Raw genomic sequence first — 18948 nt, forward strand, 5'->3', positions numbered from 1 at the left:
TGTAATGATTACGTCAACAAATGGATTAATTCCATGGAAGTATTTATTCTTATCATATGGATCTTTTTTCTGAATTCTACTTTTACTCATTATTATACGGAGATTTAATCACTATAGTATGTTTGATTTTTCCACTGTGCCATCATTATTGAATGTAGTCTTTTTCCTTTATGTGTTATTAATTTAACATTTTTTTTAATTGACAGACCCTCCAGATTCACAGATGCTAGATTCATATGTCTCATTTTAAGAAATTGAGATAATTGGACTTTATTCATCCTGCTGCTAGGTTTCAATAATTAAAAAAATCATTTCTATATGTTATAGAGATATCTGCTTTATAGACTAAAAGCAAAATTTTCCAGCTGTAATTCAAAATCAAAAGAGGCTATCAGAGTATATTGGTATTATTGGTGTTATTTTTCCAGATAACTCCAAGTAAAAAATGATCACGTTTAAACCTTTCAAATTTCTTCAGCATATCAAGGGCTCTTTCAGTGTTCAAAATCTTTTCAAAGGTAGTATCCATAAACATCTGTAATTGGTGCTATAGAAAGAAACAAAGGGATGGAGAATGTTCATAAGCACAATTACTAAATTTATAAATCACAATAGCCATTTTTACCCAAGATTTACTGAATAAATGATAAATGGCAAAATTCACACAAACTATGAAGTGCTAAACTATGCTGCAGAGAGCAGCATAGAACAAACTTGGTATAAGCCAAAACCAAGCAATTATTATTGTTACACTTATTTCCCATCTCCGGGAATTCAGCTGCTTATACCAAGTTTGTTGTTTGAATACAGTCCCCAAGTTTCCATTACATTCTTGTACAACTGTAACCAAGAAAAGGAATAGTCAAACTGGAGAACCCTTGTGGCATAGGCAAAGAGAGAATCTAGAGACCACCAGACTTTTGTAATTACTGTTCTGAAGGCCACATGCCAAAAGTGGGTGAAGACAGTTCAAAATTGATAGGATCACTCATATACTGCTCAGAAACCAAGGTGAACATTTTTTTCCTAGGCCATATGGAACATATGGCATCATTAAGAATGAGGTTTATATTTATTTTGATTTGTCAATCGCTTAATAGGTATAAACATATACATAGTTATGAATACATGAAGTGGGTACATATAAGAAAAATAAAAGAACCAATAGGACAGGGACGGTAGGCACATTGGTGCGCTTATGCACACCCCCTACAGACCTCTTAGGAAAGGGGTGAGGTCAATAGTAGACAGTTTAAGGTTAAGGTTTTTGGGGTTTGGGGAAGAAACCACAGAGTCAGGTAGAGTATTCCAGACATTAACCACTCTGTTGCTGAAGTCGTATTTCCTTCAATCAAGTTTGGTGTGGTTAACCTTGAGTTTGTATCTATTGTGTGCTCTTGTGTTGTTATGGTTGAAGCTGAAGTATTCATTGACAGGTAAGTCATTGCAATGTATGATTTTATATGCCATACTTAGATCAGACCGAAGACAGCATAATTCAAGGTTTTCTAGGTCTAGAATTTCAAGTCTGGTGGCATAAGGTGTTCTACAATGAGTAGAGGAGTGGAGAACTCTTCTTGTGAAATATTTCTGGACTTTCTCAACTGTGCTAATATCAGATATGCAATGTGGGTTCCAGACTGATGAGCTGTATTCGAGTATTGGTCTAGCAAATGTTTTGTATGCTCTAGTTAGTAGTGTGATATTACCAGAGAAAAAGCTACGTAGGATTAGGTTAACAACTCTTAATGCCTTTTTGGCCATGTAGTTACAGTGGGCTCTAGCATTTAGATCATTAGAGATGAGTATTCCAAGGTCCTTTACAGAGTTTGGATCATCAATAAGGTCTTGACTATTCAGCTTGTATTTTATTTTCTGATTCTTTTTGCCAATATGTAACACAGAACATTTATTTGTTGAGATTTGAAGTTGCCATTTGTTTGACCATTCTGATACATAGTCAAGATCTTTTTGAAGGGTAGCAGTATTGTCTGTGGTATTGAACAGCTCTACATCATCTGCGAAGAGAACACAGTTGCTCTTAATATGATCACAGGTCATTTATGTAGAGTATGAAGAGAGTTGGTCCTAGAAACTGCCTTGGGGGACACCACTGTTGACAGGTACAGGTTCTCGCATCATGTTCTGTCTCCAGCTCTCCTATCCCCATTTCTTTCATATAAAATAGCTTTAAATTCTAGGGAAGAATGAAAAGCTACTTTGATGGACTGAACAGAGAAGGATGATGAGATAAGACACACCTTAGCTGCAGTGTGAAATTTCATCTAGAAATTATACAGGCAATTACCTTCCTATACCACTTGAAATTGTGCAAGATGAAATATTCATGCTAAGAATAGCAATCCTGATCTGAGAGCTCAATCCTATATAAACTAATGGTCAGTCTAAACCCACAATTTACATGATGTAGGAAATGCAACAAAAATTTCATTTAACACACTTTCATTTAGTGGACTTCATAGGTGAAGGACCAGATTTCTATCTCAACATTCCTCTAAAACAAAGGGCAAATTTGCCATATTCTAAGTTGTTTGGAGAAATCAGTTAAATTTTACCTTAATTGTATAACATCCCTGTGATTTATATCATCTGCATAAGTCATTATCCAAATGATCAAAATCACTGCAATATTGCACTTTTATATTTACTAGACATTTGAGAGTAAGGTTCATTTCCTACCTGCCCCCACCCCCCAATGTGGTCCATTAAAATGATTTTTTTCTGTAAAAGTTTTAATGAATTGATCAACTTAAATAGAATATTAATTATTAACAATTTTGAAAACTATGAAATTGGGAAGAACCAAACCTACATGTAGTTCATTTGTTTGCTTGCAAAATTCTTCATAGTCCTGGTCAAAATCAGTTTTCCTCTGATCTACAAAATTGTACTGTTTTTTCTTTATAGTGGCAACAATACTCTGAATGCAATTGGAAATATGAATATTTGAAAGTTATAATATGCTCATCATTTCTTATGCTTATAATAAAGATATATAACATGAAGACTATTTTGTATTATTCCTAGGTAATGTTTTGCAACCCAATCCTTTCTGAAACACAATTCATTTTTCTAAGGAAACGAAGCATTGAAACATGCAAATTTGTACAGTATATTTGTCAGGCCATCACCTACAATATCTATGTTACACATTCTGGTGCAATGAAAAAGCTTTTTACAGAAAACATGCAGAAAAACCAGAAATCATTATCACCACTGCAAATCATAACCTTAATGGCCCTATCGTGAATTACCTCCCATTGCTCTTTCATTGCTGCAGTCTGTACAAGTAAAAGTACAATAAGTTATTTTACTACATGAATATACAGCAATTGTGTGAAAGCTCAAAATCCCTTATAATGTCAAAAAAATTAATTTCTACAATTCTTTGGGGAAAGTTACGAAAGCTGAGTTGACAAAATGTCAATACTGTGGTTACGCACCCTTTGAAAATGACTTGGAATAAGTGTTTTGGAACTTACACAACAGCAGTTCGTCTAAGTCATAAATTCAAACAACATTTTTTTCCAGATTTTTGCATCAGTCTAAAAACAACACAGAGCCATGGTGGTGCAGTGGTTAGAGTGCAGTATTGCAGGCTACTTCTGCTGACTGCCAGTTGACTGCAATTTGGCAGTTCAAAACTCACCATGCTCAAGGTTGACTCAGGGTTCCATCCTTCCAAGATTGGTAAAATGGGGACCCAGATTGGTGGGGGCAATATGCTGAATCTGTAAACTGCTTGGACAGAGCTGTAAAGCACTGTGAAGCAGTATATAAGTCTAAGTGCTATTGCTATTGCTATATTAGATAACTTTTTAAAGAGCCATGTCATTTTTCTAATTTCTGATGAAGATGGAAAAAATGGCAGGATTTTTTCAATGAATAACGAAGAGATCCTATGTTTACATAAATCCAAAGCAATTTTTGAGTCTCATTTTTGAATAGGCATAGTCTCAGTTAATGGAACTTCATAGTGAACCAATCAAGACCTTGAAGTTTCAGCCTCATTATAGATATTATTTTTATTGGGCACCAAATTGTGATGTTTTTTATTACTATTATTACTTCTCTTTCTTTTTAGCATTAACTTTATTGAAGAAATTTTTACAAAGTAAAAACAACAAAAAGAAAGAGAATTAAAGGAAAGTGGTAAATAAATAAATAATAAAAATAAACAGAGGTGACTTTTGATCTTATTTACAGTTATCATAAATGCAGTTATGTTGTCATCCTTTCTCTCTCTAGCTCTATGGTAGCTCCCTTCTTTCCATATTCTATTCTTTCTAATTACCAAACCCATAAATCGCTCATTTCATTTTTCTCCATTTTCCGCAAAAAAAAGTCATTAAAGGGTTTCCAGCACCTGGCAAATGTACTTATTGCATTTTTCTCTAATCAAACAAGACAGTGTTGCAACTCTGCAAATTCTGTTTTTCTGCATTATTTCTAATCCCTGAGACAGAATCCTTTTCTCTCCAAAACAACTGACATTGTCTCATATAAAGCTAAACAGTTTTAGGCGAGAATTACCATTGCCAGTTTTGCAATCAACAATAATATGGGATATATCCCAAGAGAGGGGCTATCTAGAATTCTACATCAATAAGCTCAAATTTGCCAGCCAGGAAAATAAAAGTATGGTGGTGTCACCAGAAAGGCATAAGGAAGCAACAAGACCATTTATTTCCTGGGGGAGCTAAAGGAACAGCATGGAATCAGCGATTATGAACTAAATTGCACAGATACCAGAACTACAGTTAATAATCATGTTTATGTTGTTTCCTATAGAAAGCATAGGAATGTTTTTTTCTCAAAGGTGCTTTTTCCAAAAGGCTACTGGATTCTCTTGTGTTTTTTTTCTTTGAAAATGTTTCACTTCTCATCCAAAAACTGAAGAACCTTCCTGGATGAGAAGCAACACGTTTTCAAAGGGGCGGAAGGAAATAAGAAAGTCCAGTTGCCTTTTGGAAAAAGCACCTTCGGGACACACATGATCTAGATGAGTCTTCATAGACATACTAATGTTTTCTATGATGTAGTTGTTAAAGCAGGGCTGTCAAACTCCCGGCCCGCAGGTCAGACCCACCCGGTTTGGCGAAGGGGGAAAAAGCCCTGATACATTACATGATGCTGCCATGATCACGTGAGTTTGACACCCCTGCGTTAAAGCATCAGGCTAGAAATTTGAGACTAGAAATTCTATTCCTGCCTCAGATGCTATCTGGATGATCTTGGGCCAGTTACTCTCTCTCAACCCTAGGAAGGAAACAATAGCAAACCACTTCTGAAATCTTGCCAAGAAAATTCAGGGATTAAGAGTCAACACTGACTTGAAAACATACACAAACACACACACACACACATACACAAATTACTAAGTTAATTAAAAACACAAGAACTTATATTGCAGGAAGCCATTAAGAGCTGCTTATGTAGGGCTATTAAAATCTGAAACCAATTCAGCAGGCAATCTGTTTTACTTACTACCTCAGCATATTCAGTGTGAACAAGTTGCTAGTTTTTGACATCCAACACCGCCAGCTCAAATGGTGATTTTAAAGCAGAGAGTAATGAGCAGCCTAACTCTACAAACAGCTGTCACAGTGGCTGGGTTCATACCTCACATTAAATCACAGTTTGTTTTAATACAGCTTGCTGAAAAGGTCAAAGTGGCTTGCTTCACAGTGTTAAAACATTCATCACGCTTTACAAACAGTAGCTGACTTCACGTCATGCTAAATGAGAAACAAAATGTCATGGCTTGGAAGTATGTTCAACCTCTGAAGCAATTCAGTTGAGGTAGTACATAGAATTCGGAGAATTCTTAATCCAGCATAGAAAAGAAAGAGTATTTTCTATCTACCATACTTTCCCTATGTAATCATTCAAATACTTTGCCCGTGAAACGTTATAGATTCCACTCACACCATTATTAGGGTCAATGGCTCCAAATACTATAGCACACTTCAAAATATCTGGAGGCCAAACAAAATGCATTTTTCTGGACTCAAGCAATATTGGCTAAAAAAACAAAAACAAATACTGCATACCTGATACTTAGTTGCCATTACTTCTAATCCTTCCATCTTCGAGTCTTGTAAGACTGAGTAAGTTGTGATCGTGTCAAAGATGTGCATGATTTTAAGAAGGCGACGATGGAAAGTTTCAAATTTTCCAAATATATACATTTCACTAAAATCAAACTGCCGTTCAGCTGGATTCTCTTCCAATTTCTGTTTGGTCTTGTGAAAACAGTTTTGGTACTCCTTAGCAATATAAACCAAGATATAAATATATGGAAGTAAATATTAACCGCAACATTGTTCATAATACTCTTAAGGACTCATATAGACTCCTAAAAGTTATTTTCCCTAATGAAATTCAGATCCAATTTTGCCCTTTTTGTTTTTAGAAACTAAATCCTCCCCAATTGACTTAAGCCGGAAGGTTGTATTTACTGCTTTTGTCTTCTACCAACTGTAAATATTACCTGCTTAAGTCTTATAGCAGCTTGTATTTTTTCCAAAACTACGTCTTGCGGTTGATCCCAGATGGTGGCAGTGTTGTTATTAGTAATATAAGCTTTGCAGGCTGTTATCATTTGATTTGTAACCTGTAAGTAGAATGATAGGCTTTGTCTCAAACAATGTGTGTGGAACAAAGAGATTTGAGGTCCATTTTCTTTCACAGTCAGCAGCTAAATCAGGGGTGGGTAACTTGTAATCTTTCTCATGTTGCTAAACTACAGTACAATCCCACATATCTCACTACTGGTTATACTGGATCAGCTGCTGAGTTTCACTACTTACTTTTCATTGTAGATTTTTCTTTCATTTCTGGGTTACAATTAACATAACCCAGCTGTTTAATCAGTGCAACTAAGTTTTTATAAAGTAAAAGCAATATGGATGACCTCAAGTCAATATGTTTAGCTATGATGTAATGATAAACCAATTTCATCTATACTAATAATCAGTCCAAACGATTTATCAATAATCTCCATTTCAGGGTTCAACAGATCCAATTTTTTAATTAATTTTTTTAATCTTCTCTATATTTAAAAAAGAAAAATTCATTACTTAAGAAAGTCTTTATTTCCTAAGACGGATAAGCATCCAGAGTTGTTGGGAGTAGCGTGGCATACAAGTTTAATAAATTATTAATGAATTGTGTGGTGTATAAATGTGATAAATAAATATACGTTATTATTCTCTACAGTTACAGTTTTCAATGGCCAATAGTAATGGGGTTCCAATTCTGAAGAAGAGTCAGACCAACTTGCCTTTACAAAGAGGGAAGTTATCTTCTCTGAAGTGTTATAATAGCGTGAGATGCTGTAGATCATTTTGATAGCATGAATGAGTCCTGGAATAGCATCTACCATGATCACCTGAAATGCCAACAAGATGAATTGTGATGTGAAGCATCATTTACCTAATATCACTTATATCCAGTTAACCTGAGGGCATCATCCCAAATAGTACTTGCAGTCCTTGCTCAGATAAAGTAATTTTTAAAGTTGCCAAGATTTGGGGCATTTATGAAATCCGTATTACCCAATATAATAGAGGGTGTATTATTAAGTTATAACTCACGAAACTGAGTTACAGTTGCACGCACAACCATTAACTTGTGATCTGGACATTTCTGTGCTATCTACAAGTGTGGCAGTTCAATGAGCAGACATTTTTATAACTTACAGGATCACAGTTATACAGAGGGTCACAGCATTTTTCAAGGGTATACAGGTATTTCACATTGTCTTTGGCTTCATTTGTTGCATCAGTGATCCGGGTATCCAGTTCTCGCCAATTCTTAGAAAATGAAAATGAAACAAATGCTATTTAAAAGGACATTTGGCATTTTATAAAAGAAATTTGCCTGGCAAATATGCTAAGATAGTTAGCATGTTTCTTAAATCTCACAAGAATTAGAAGACCAATTCAATGACAGCAATAAAATACCATAGCAGACAATGCTTGGCAGCTTCTAAAAGATGTGATCTGAAACTTTAAGTACTGAAATCATAGATCATGCTGATTAAAAATCACAGGAGTTCTATGAATGTTAATCATTATGATCTATGATTTCAGTGCTTAAAGTTGAAGTAGGAGTTCTACCAGGAGATTGTTTTCCTTAGCTAAAGTATCTGGCAATGTCATTTGTATTTTAGGATTTTTTTTTTAGTACTTTCAAAATAATGTTATGTTTCATTATATCAAGCTGCAGCTTCCCCCTGTATATTTGGAAGAACAAAAGCAAAGCCTTTTTACAAGCATGATTTCCATTGTCCACTTTTTAAAATACATATTTTGTATTTTAATTCTCAAATGTGATATTTTTCAGAGTAAGTTGCCTTTCAGTTTATTGGGCTGCAAGATCTTACATATATATATATGCTCTAGTATAAAAATATTATTTTTAGGTAGAATGTAAATTGTTCTGAATAATCCAACCGACACACCTTCAAAAGTTTTGATTTAGCAACTGTAAGCACACCAAGTACAGCCTTTACATCTGAAGTTTTGAGCTGATCCAATAAGTAGTTAAATTTGGATAGCCTCTTCTTCCAGTGGTCCAGCTCAGCTCGTGGTCCAAGGTCATCTGCTTCTTTCCGTAGCTGGTTATTTTCAGCAATAACCTAAAATTTAAACCAAAATGGTAATTTGCCTAAAATAGAATCTTTTTGCAATAGGACTTAGAAATAACATTTGGGCTTATATACCACTTCACATTGCTTTTACAGCCCTCCTTAAGTGGTTTACAGAGTCAGCATATTGCCCCCAACAATCTGGGTCCTCATTTTACCCATCTCAGAAGGATGGAAGACTGAGTCAACCTTGAGCCTGGTGAGATTTGAACTGCCAAACTGCAGGCAGCCGGGAGGCAGCAGAAGTAACCACTGCGCCATCACAACTCTAAGAATATGATACTATGTGAGTAGAGCTTTTTTTCTTTCCTTCCATCCTTCCTTTCCCTCCCTCCCTCCTCCATTATGATCGTAAATCAAGAACTAAATGTACACTGTAATTGGAAAATCTGTCTTAACACACCAGTGGCATTAAAGCAACCTCACTTAAATAATTCAAAATGTGGCAGGGAACTATCAGCAATCTGCCTGCAATGTGCTCCAATTTTGGCACTACTACACTATGAACTCTCAATAGGCTCATTCACCTAAATTTAAAAACAAGGATGATTGGAGCATCAATATATACATCAATATAGGAGCCTCTGTGGCACAGCAGTTAGAGTGCAGTACTGCAAGCTACTTCTGCAGCAAGCTACTTCTGCAGCCAGCTGCCTACAGTTCAAATCCCACCAGGCTCAAGGTTGACTCAGCCTTCTATCCTTCCGAGGTGGGTAAAATGAGGACCCAAATTGTTAGGGCAATATACTGACTCTGTAAAACGCTTAGAGGGCTGTAAAGTACTACAAAGCAGTATATAAGTCTAAGTGCTATTGCTATTGCTATCAAGGAATTAGCATAATTAATAAAGCACAAGCAAAAATCACAAGGTTTTTCACCGATCTCTGAAATAAAAACTGGATTGAACACAATGGGATACAGAGTTTCTACATTAATAAGGTCCACCTAATCTGACTGCAAAATTCTGGGCCACCTCTATACGATAGCAAAGAACTCTAAAAAAAAAACATAATTCTTAAACAATGATAGTTGAAAAGTGGTTTTAGATGGATGGTGATTGTGGTTGCTGGTCTTCCTACCACTTTAAAACTGGTTTGGAGACAGGAGAGTACAGTAATTGATTCATACTGGGATGGAAAAAAGCCTAATCTGTTTTATAGCCCTCGTTCCTTGTTGCAAATTGACACCATGAATGTCTTTCAGCTACAGAAGAAGAAAAAGGGATTATCACCGTTAACAACTGCTCCAGAGACACTACTGAATAAGAATCTTGCATGTGAAAATAATGCATTTGGCAATCCCTTCCCCACCCCCCCGTCTTTTTGAGAAAGATAAGCAGCTACATATTGTATGTGTAGCACTCCATATGCAATGGAATATTCATCCAAACAGTACCTGTTCAATTTGCTTAATCCACACTTTCATGCAAGCTTCTATTCGTTCCACAGTCTCCATGCTGTTTGCTGCCACCAGAAAATCAGCTGGTCCTTTTAGCATTTTCAGGTCATAGGTTTCACACTTCTTCAGGAGCACCTAAATTATGTATTAGGCAATTACTCTATACATTTCAATACCTCTGCCCAAGAAATCATGATGACATAATTCACAGGTTAGCCCAAGGTATTGGTATGCAAGACCAATGGTTATTGACATGTTATTCCATGCTATTTTGTTCTGCCCAGCACCTGAACAATGGCATACTGGTTATAGCTGAAAACCCTAGAATAATAGCATTGCCCTTGTGCCTTTCAAATGGGCTGTCTGCTAGACTTTGGGTTTCTTCCGTTAGAAGTTCAAAGAGTCTCCTCATCCATATTCTATTTATATTAAAAACTGATCTGCCACAAACAAAAAAGCCACTTGTCATCATTCTTTCTATTTTGTCTCTAGCCTAAATCACTTCTGCTTGCAGGTAGGATTTACACAGTTGAATGTATCCATATAAAAGTTCTTCCACGTAACAACAAAAAAGAGGCTTTAGGAAGAAGGATTTAACCTTTTTCCATATCCTGTGACACATGGGATTTTTTTGGGGGGTGTTTTCGTAGAATTATGTTTGCTTTGCATAGACATTTAAATCATGCAATCCCTATTGCATCTAAAATGGTTCAACTCTGCTTCCGGGAATACAGCTTAGAGATAAAACTTCTTGCATATATTTGGCACCTCTAATAATTCTTGTTGCCATAATTCATAGACAATAATTATTTTAAACCTCAGGTAGCAATAATAATTTATGTGGCTTGTCTGCTGCCTAACTCTCAACAACTCTGTATTATATTGTATACCGCCTGGAACCAGGGGTGCGATTTAACCGATATAACAATCAGCTCAGTAAACACATGCAAAGCGCACAGAACATTTGCTAATGACCTTCTCCAGCAATCCCTGTCTGTTAAACAGCTGGCCCACGGCAATTTGCTGTGCCGTGCAAAGCAGCTGAGCTTAAAAAACAAGATATAAAGCACAGCCTAGAGCTCAGGAGGGTAAGTGGGCCAAACAGCTGATCATCAGAGCAAACCAAACCAGTTCACTCTCAGCTGATCCTGGGAGATACCGGTTTGCCCAAACCAGGCCTAACCAGTAGAATCCCACCCCTGCCTGGAATTCTTTTCTGATGGAGCTGGGTGGTTAAAAAATATTATATATAAATAAATAAATATATAAATTGACAGAAAAGCCTTTGAAACGTAGTCTTGATCATTCCCTGTTACCCAAATACCTTCATCAAATTATCCTTAAATTAATCTTAAAATTGACTGAGAATAATTGAGGGTTGAGTGTGTAAAATATCTCATTGATATATTTGTTTGTTCCCAAATACATATATATATATGAATATTCTTATTGATGTCATCAGCTTTACTTTTTCTCCATTTCTCTACTCCTGAGGTCATGACTGGAAATTGCAAGTTCCTGTTGGTTTCCCCATTGAATTTGCTTGTTGGAAGCCAGGAAGAAATCCCAAGTCTCAGTCACATGAGGTCCTCATTTAATGACCCATAATCCTCACTTAACAACAGCAACTAGGACTACTGGGGTTTCAGCTGCCAAATGATGTGATCATGTGCCATTCTATTTTAAAACTGTTTTGTTTAGTAATGGAAATTCCAGCCCCAGTTACCATTGTTAAGCAAGAAGAACTTGTATTTTGAAGGGAGCCCAATTAATCCAATGAAATTTCCCCCAGGTATCTATTTATACAATTGCTTCTTTAATCCATTTTATGTTACAGTTCAGCTAGTTATACATAGAGAGATTTAGATATATAAAAGCCATTATATGATTATCCCTGTTACAGTTGCCGTACCTTCCTTTTTCCCCCAAGTAAGATAAAGAATACAGAATTCCTGCACTTCAAAGATGTATAGAGAAGAAAACATCAACTGTAATACTTATAAAATTGCCAAATGCTCTTCTAAATTAATAGGTCACTTTTGTGCACATTCTTCTACATTTTTAGTATTTTATCAATGGTAGATTTAGTACTGATATGTACTTTTGCATTGTTCTTTAACTCCTTTGCTTCCTGGCAGAGACAGCTGAAAGATAAATGCAAGCTTACCTTCTCCATCAGGCTCTGTTGAGCTCCTGAAAGGACACTAACAAATCCCTCTAGGGATGCAATGAAGTCCTGCTTGATATTAGCCCCTTTCTGGGAACTGCTCATCTCTCCCCAACCATAGTTCATAGTATTCAAAGCTGGGATGAAGATATCGGATAGCAAATGCTGAACACTGTTTAGCAAACCACCATTTGCTGTGTCCATCATATTGAAAACTACTTCCTGATGATGGAAAAGGAAAAAGCATTAAGAGTTGTTAGCTCAGCTTTCTCCATCTTGGTGTGCTTTCCAGGTCTTTCAAGGCAGTATGGTCAATGTTCAATGATCATTTCATATATAGATATAGAGAGATAGAGATAGATGCATGCAGAGACAGAGAGAGAGATGGATGAGAGAGACAGACTTAAAAGCTGACTTAGATATAATTCTTTGCTAAATCCAATTTATATGATTGACAAGACAATGGATGCTACAATTTCTTATAAGCAAGTGACTGAAGATACATATAGAAAATACTTACACGATGGATATTCTCTGCATTAATTGCTTTAGAAGGGTTAGTTCTAATGAAAAACACACATATACCAGTTAAAGCGACATCATCTCCCTCTGTTACAAATAATTTGGTCTTTTTGCCTTTAGCAGAAGCAGAGTTAGTTCCAGTTGAACTTTCATGTCCTATAAGGGGGAGAAAATTTTATGTAGTTTTTGTAGACACGAACAAAACATTTATCCAGGAATTTGTACTATGTCTGAATCCTATTGTATTTCCTGTATTGTTAATATATCATCTAATTCTCTCTATTTATCATACCAGTTGGGAAGTGGTGATTATTTTACATTGGGTTGGGTTCCAAAATAACTCCTATTTCTCTGCAGAATCTTCTTGTAATCTGAATATTAATTTGGAATTATCTACCTCACCTTTTTTAATGGAGATATTGAGGCAGTGAGTATTCCACATTGCAGAAAAGTACATTTTGTCATCTGTTCAAAATATTGGATTTTCTTTTGGATTTTTTTTCCATTTAAATTGCTAGTTCTATCATCATGAGTAGGTGAAATCTGTATGCATCGCCTTCAACAATTTTTCAAATAAAATTTGGTTTTGTTTATATCCCATAATAATAGTTTACATCTTCCAAACAGATGAAGAAAAGGTTGAATTATCAAGGCATAAAACTGGGAGCTTCTGGAAGAGGAGGTTTTGAGGTCTCCAGCTTTCCACATTAGGTTTGCAGTCCTTTGAGGTAGCCAGATCAGGAAACAGGCTCCACAAGAAATTCTGAAATTTTATTGTATTATTGCAAGGTACAATAATAGAATCGTAAAAGCCTGGCAAAGATTTTCTCTCTCCATCCTTCTCCCCTTTATATCAAAGAAATCAAGGTAGAGCAGTTTTTCTTCTTTACTCCTTCTTTTCCTTCAGGGTTAAGACGGTGTCTGTCTTATGTTTTGTTGGTTCATTTTATTGTATGTTTTACCTTTCAGTTTTATCATATTTTTTCTTTTTCTAAACTGCTGCCTTGCATGATCCAGCAGTCTATGAATACACTAAGTCATCATCTTCACAATCTGAGAAAATAGTACTGCAAGCATCTCTTTGCATACCTATTTCTGGTCCCTCCATGTCTTGATAATAAAACATGACATGACGAAAACCTCCAGCAGTGAAGAATTGATCAATACGCTCAATCTGTTAAACATTAAACAACAGAAAGTCAAAGATTTATACATAGAATTTTAAAAGGAATACATACAACAGAGTGCTTAAATAAGACCATTTACTGATAATTTTATATAACGAGTAAAATACACTCTTCACATTCAACATATATTCTCAGCAGATACTTAATTGTGTCTGTTACTGTTTCATGGGACCCAAAATTCAAAATACCAGCTTCTACTATTATATTTTAACTGGTTAGCTTTATTTTCCTGAAATATGATTAGTTCAAATATTAAGCCATACTCAGGAGGGGGTTCAAGGGGAATTGGACCTATTCTATGATCCTGATTTTAAGCATGCTATAAATGCTTAAAATAATAATCTCATTTATTGATTATTGATAAGCCATGATGGTGCAGTGGTTAGAATGCAGTATTGCAAGCTGCCAACACTTTGGAGTTTAAGCCTGATGGGTTTAAGGATGACTCAACCTTCCATTTTTCTGAGGTCAATAAAACGAGGACTCAGGTTGTTGGGAGATGACATTGTAAACCACCCAGAAAGTATTATAAAACACTACAGGGCAATTGCTATTTATTTGTAATTTAGCAGTCCAGATTTGTTTCAATTTTTCTGAAGAATAAACAAGTTATCATTTTTTAGAAATATTGCAGAGATTGCTCTAGAAAAGCAATAATAGCCTTCATCACACATTTCCCATGAAGAGAATGCTGCTTTCCTTCTTGGATAATGCCATTCGCCTTCTGTGATGCAATCTGAATATTGGATTGGAACTGTGGTCCATTCAGAAACAAGGTACTATTCAGAACCATCCACAACTGTACTGTGTGCCATAGCGCTACAGTTCTTCTAGATAATGATAAATGTCAAATCAATGCCAGATTAAGGCCAGCATATGTCTCAACAAAAACAAAAACAAAAATGCCTTTCAGCCCTTCCATTGTTTAATAGGTAAGACATTAAGACTCAACAAATGTTGCTAATTAAAGTTCAGCACGGCAGTGAAAGAGTTAAGGGCATGAAAGGAATTGGAAAAAAAAAAACCTCTTGTGGTGTCCCTCTTCACTTAACATTCTTCTTTTGCTTCATGGTTAATCCAGAGCTACAAAACAACTATAAAGAAACCAAACTATACCAGGAAAGTGCTTTGAAGAAGAAAAAAGAGCATTTATATGGGGAATTTTCACGAAGACTGTATTTGCTTCCAAAAATTGCCTTTCAAAAATACTGTAAAATTCTGCTTCCATTTTCTATGCACAGCAGCAATCTACAAGGCACAAGAATTATTTTTGTACTCAGTTGGAGTCTGACAACTGAATCTACCCCCAGCATACCTGATTTCCTTCAAGGACAGCATCTTCCACTTCATTTTTCTCTAGGTTCACACAAGCAGAAACAATTGACAGGATGTAGTCATATCTACCATCCAGATGAGCTCGCTTAGCTTCTTTCTCCTCTTTCAGTTTTTGCTGTAGAACCAACATTTCTATTATAGCTGTATAGCAAACTGAACTTGTTTCTTCTATATGTTCTAAGTTAAATATACATTTCATCATATACAAATTCGCCATTAAGTATCTCAACGTAGAAATATTTTGAGAGCAAAACATGTGCTGATCCCTCTTTGTGGGATAAGAAAGATGAGGCCACACGAGGAAAACTGACTGTTCACAAGAGGCAGTTGCAATGTTATGTATCATAGCACAGGGGAAAAAGAACTCTTTAAATGACTGCTTAATATGGGATTTTAATCTGCAGGTCACTACTTTGTGATTCAACATGTTGCATGAACCCAGTTTGTATGGTTGGATTTTGGAAAATAAAAGTGATGCAAAACCCAAGCCGTTGAGTTAATTCAGTAAGATGTGATTAGGTATATCTGCATATAGTACAAATGCAATAAATCAGTAAGACCTATTTCCATATACAAGATTGGGTCAAAAAACACTGAAGGGAATTGTGTTGGGGAGAACGAGGGTAGTAAATTCTGTTAAGACTAGTAATTTTCAAGCTTCATGAACTCAACTATATGACTACAGGTAGTTCTCAATTTATGTCCACAACTGAGCCCAACATTTCTATTGTTAAGTGAGAATTTGTTAAGCGAGTTTTGCCCCTTTTTACAACATTTCTTGCCACAGTTGTTAAGTGAATCATTGCAGTTGATAAGTCAGTAACCCGGTTGTTAAGTGAGTCTAACTTCCCAATTGACTTTGCTTGTCAGAAGGTCGCAAAAGGTGATCACATAACTCGGGATACTGCAACGGTCATAAGTAAGAACCAGTTGACAAGCATCTCAATTTTGATCACATGAGCAGGGGGATGCAGCAAAGGTTGGTCTGTGAAAAATGGTCATAAGTCACTTTTTTCAGTTCCATTGTAACTTTAAATGGTCACTAAATGAACTGTTGTAAGTCGAGGACTCTTCTATTATGTATGTTTCAAATTAAGCTTTCTTATCTTCTAAAAGTTTGATTATAGGTATATGCATAATTACTACTGAACAGTATTGTACGTGATACAATTGTAGCTTTCTTTAAGCAAAGCTAATTATCAGGTCTTTTGAAATCTCCTTAAAACGTACTTTAACATTACTTTTAAATGAATTTTTAAATCAATCCCATTCAAAGCACTGACAGATCAGTTTTATAAATTAGTCATTAATAAAATGAAAACACTTGCTCTTCTTCCCATAGTTTGAACTATAGACCAAAAACAAATATGACTGAATCTTAAATTGAAGTAGGCTGTTTTGGATCAAGGTGACTCTTCTCTCAAAATCTATCAGGTTAGATTAGTGTGATGTAATTAAACTACATCTAACCATTTGATGACCATAGTATTGTATTCACACAGGTGGGATTCAATACTTTTTACCACCGGTTCTGTTGGGGCGTGGCTTGTTGGGCATGGCTTGTTGGGCGTGGCAGGGGAAGGATACTGTAAAATCTCCAGTCAGAGGTGGTATTTGCTGGTTCTATGAACTACTCAAAATTTCCGCTACCAGTTCTCCAGAACTGGTCAGAACCTGCTGAATACCACCTCTGAAACAGCCCTATTTTGTCCAGTGGATCTTGTGGGTTGAATAAATAACAATTAAATTAACCAAGGATAAATTTGTTGAGTGAAGATTAGCCTCTCAGTATCTGACAGTTTAATAATTTGCGATTAGTGATGTTTATACTACTGATTGTTTTAAATACAGAGGTTAACACAGTTACAACAGCAAATATCTTTTTCAAGAATACTTTATAGATGATAGTTCGTATGTGCATATGATATCCTTTGGGTGATGAAGGACAGACAATTTAAGACCCCAAAATAGGATAGGGAATCTCCAATGTTAAAATAAGGGTGACCTCATATGCGTAGCTATTCTACAATCCAACCTTCTCAAAAGAACTTCATTTCCAAAAGATATCACACCATGGGGTTGAAAACAAAGCCAATTATTTGATAAAGCAGCCTGAAAGATGGAAAAGATCTCATTTCATTCTGGCAGCAAATTGCCTGCAACAGCAGTTCAACAAAAGCAGCAGTCAAAGCTGCTAAGCAACCAGTTTCTAAAGCTGCTGCAAACAAACATTACTGAAGGGGTGTTCCAGTTCCTGGTTTCAAGCTATCCCTGTGGCCAAAAATTAGCTCTGTTCACTCATTCAAAATATCATGGTGTTTTAAAAAGTGGGTCTATCTTAAAGAATAAGAGGTCACAACAATACTGCAATATTATAAGGGGCTATCAAGGAAAAGAAGGTAAACAGTTGTCCCTTATTCTCCAAAGGAAAGGCTATTAGATCTAATTAGCTTAGATTTCAAGAGGATATCAATTCGTTACACATTAGAAGCTTCTTAAGAAAAGTAAACTAGCAGAAGTATGAATATAATCTCTCTCCGCTGTCATTTGCCCCAGTAACTTGACCCAGAAGTACATTCTCTTTATATCTAGGTATCCCAGCTAATAAAAGTTCAAACATCAATTCCAATATACCTATCTAATTCTTTAACCATATAAAGTCCAACAAAGGGATGAAATCCACCTCTAAAGTTCCCTGAGATTAAACAGCACACCCTTCATAAAATCATGAGTCCAAATATAAGATATACTCAAGATTTCCAATATTTACAGATTGGTTCATTGTCTATATTAGCAATCAGGATATCACTTCATATCAAAATATCACATCAAGAAATACATACTGTATAAAGGCTAGGTTTATCATTAAAATGCATATATTATTAGTCCTAAATGGAGGACTGGCTCATATAATAGTAACTCTCATTGTGTAATCATAATTTCTGCTATGTTTTACCAAATGGAAACATGGGAATTTAAAAAGATAAAAAATAACCTTATATATGATTACATCCCTGTGGAGGGACCTCAAAATCATCCTTTTCTCCAAATTTTACCAATTTGGTTATGTGCTACTATTAATACACACATTCCATTTACATTACACTGCAAGGATACATCACAGTATGTGTGTGTGTTTGTGTGTGTATTCTTGCTCCTTCCCACATCTCCATACCTCCATATCTCTTACCTTTAAAACTCTTGTAACACTTTGCTTCCAAAGCTGTCGCCTTCCACTTCTGAACATTTTATTAGTTGAAATTTACTATTGTGCTGTTAATATTAAGACAATAGGATCAGCATGTACCAAATATGCTATGCTGACTACAAAACTTCCCAATTTAAGGACTGTTTAAAAAGTTCTCACATTTCTTAACAGTATTCTAATTAAGATCAATCTGAACAGAGTCAGACCTGCCCAAAGCTCACCCAGCCTTTCCAAATCTCAGAAATATGAGCAGTGTTGACCAACCTACAAAGCTTGGGTGTTGTTATGGTAAGTGTTGACTTATAGAGCTATTGTGTTAAATTTGCCACTCAATCTTGGCAGAAGTCAGTACTTTCAAATTCAGTATCTTTCAAAAGCAAGTTTTGGTTGATTGCAGATGACATTGCAGATGAATAAAAAACTAGATATGGTGTGTGGAAATAGAGTTATTCAAGAA

General features: G+C 35.7%; 1 protein-coding gene across 3 annotated transcripts in view; it reads right to left on the minus strand.

The window, feature by feature from the left end:
* The window catches only part of DNAH5 (dynein axonemal heavy chain 5), a 153127-nt gene extending 134425 nt beyond the window's left edge, over window positions 1-18702 (minus strand). For all 3 annotated transcript variants that reach the window (XM_087930711.1, XM_087930712.1, XM_087930710.1), the window contains exons 1-13: window positions 18474-18702; window positions 15264-15398; window positions 13851-13935; window positions 12760-12917; window positions 12240-12461; window positions 10070-10207; window positions 8489-8665; window positions 7725-7838; window positions 7307-7414; window positions 6515-6637; window positions 6075-6290; window positions 2834-2941; window positions 462-547 (exon numbers count right to left, since the gene is read on the minus strand). In XM_087930711.1, coding sequence (XP_087786837.1) covers window positions 462-547; window positions 2834-2941; window positions 6075-6290; window positions 6515-6637; window positions 7307-7414; window positions 7725-7838; window positions 8489-8665; window positions 10070-10207; window positions 12240-12461; window positions 12760-12917; window positions 13851-13935; window positions 15264-15398; window positions 18474-18530 — 1727 coding nt within the window. In that variant the 5' untranslated portion in view covers window positions 18531-18702. The remainder of the gene's footprint in view (window positions 1-461; window positions 548-2833; window positions 2942-6074; window positions 6291-6514; window positions 6638-7306; window positions 7415-7724; window positions 7839-8488; window positions 8666-10069; window positions 10208-12239; window positions 12462-12759; window positions 12918-13850; window positions 13936-15263; window positions 15399-18473) is intronic.
* Window positions 18703-18948: the final 246 nt, after the last annotated feature.

The sequence above is a fragment of the Pseudonaja textilis genome, chromosome 3, assembly GCF_049901715.1.
Source record: "Pseudonaja textilis isolate UNSWEBS1 chromosome 3, rPseTex1.2, whole genome shotgun sequence".
In the NCBI taxonomy this organism is placed as follows: Eukaryota; Metazoa; Chordata; class Lepidosauria; order Squamata; family Elapidae; genus Pseudonaja; species Pseudonaja textilis.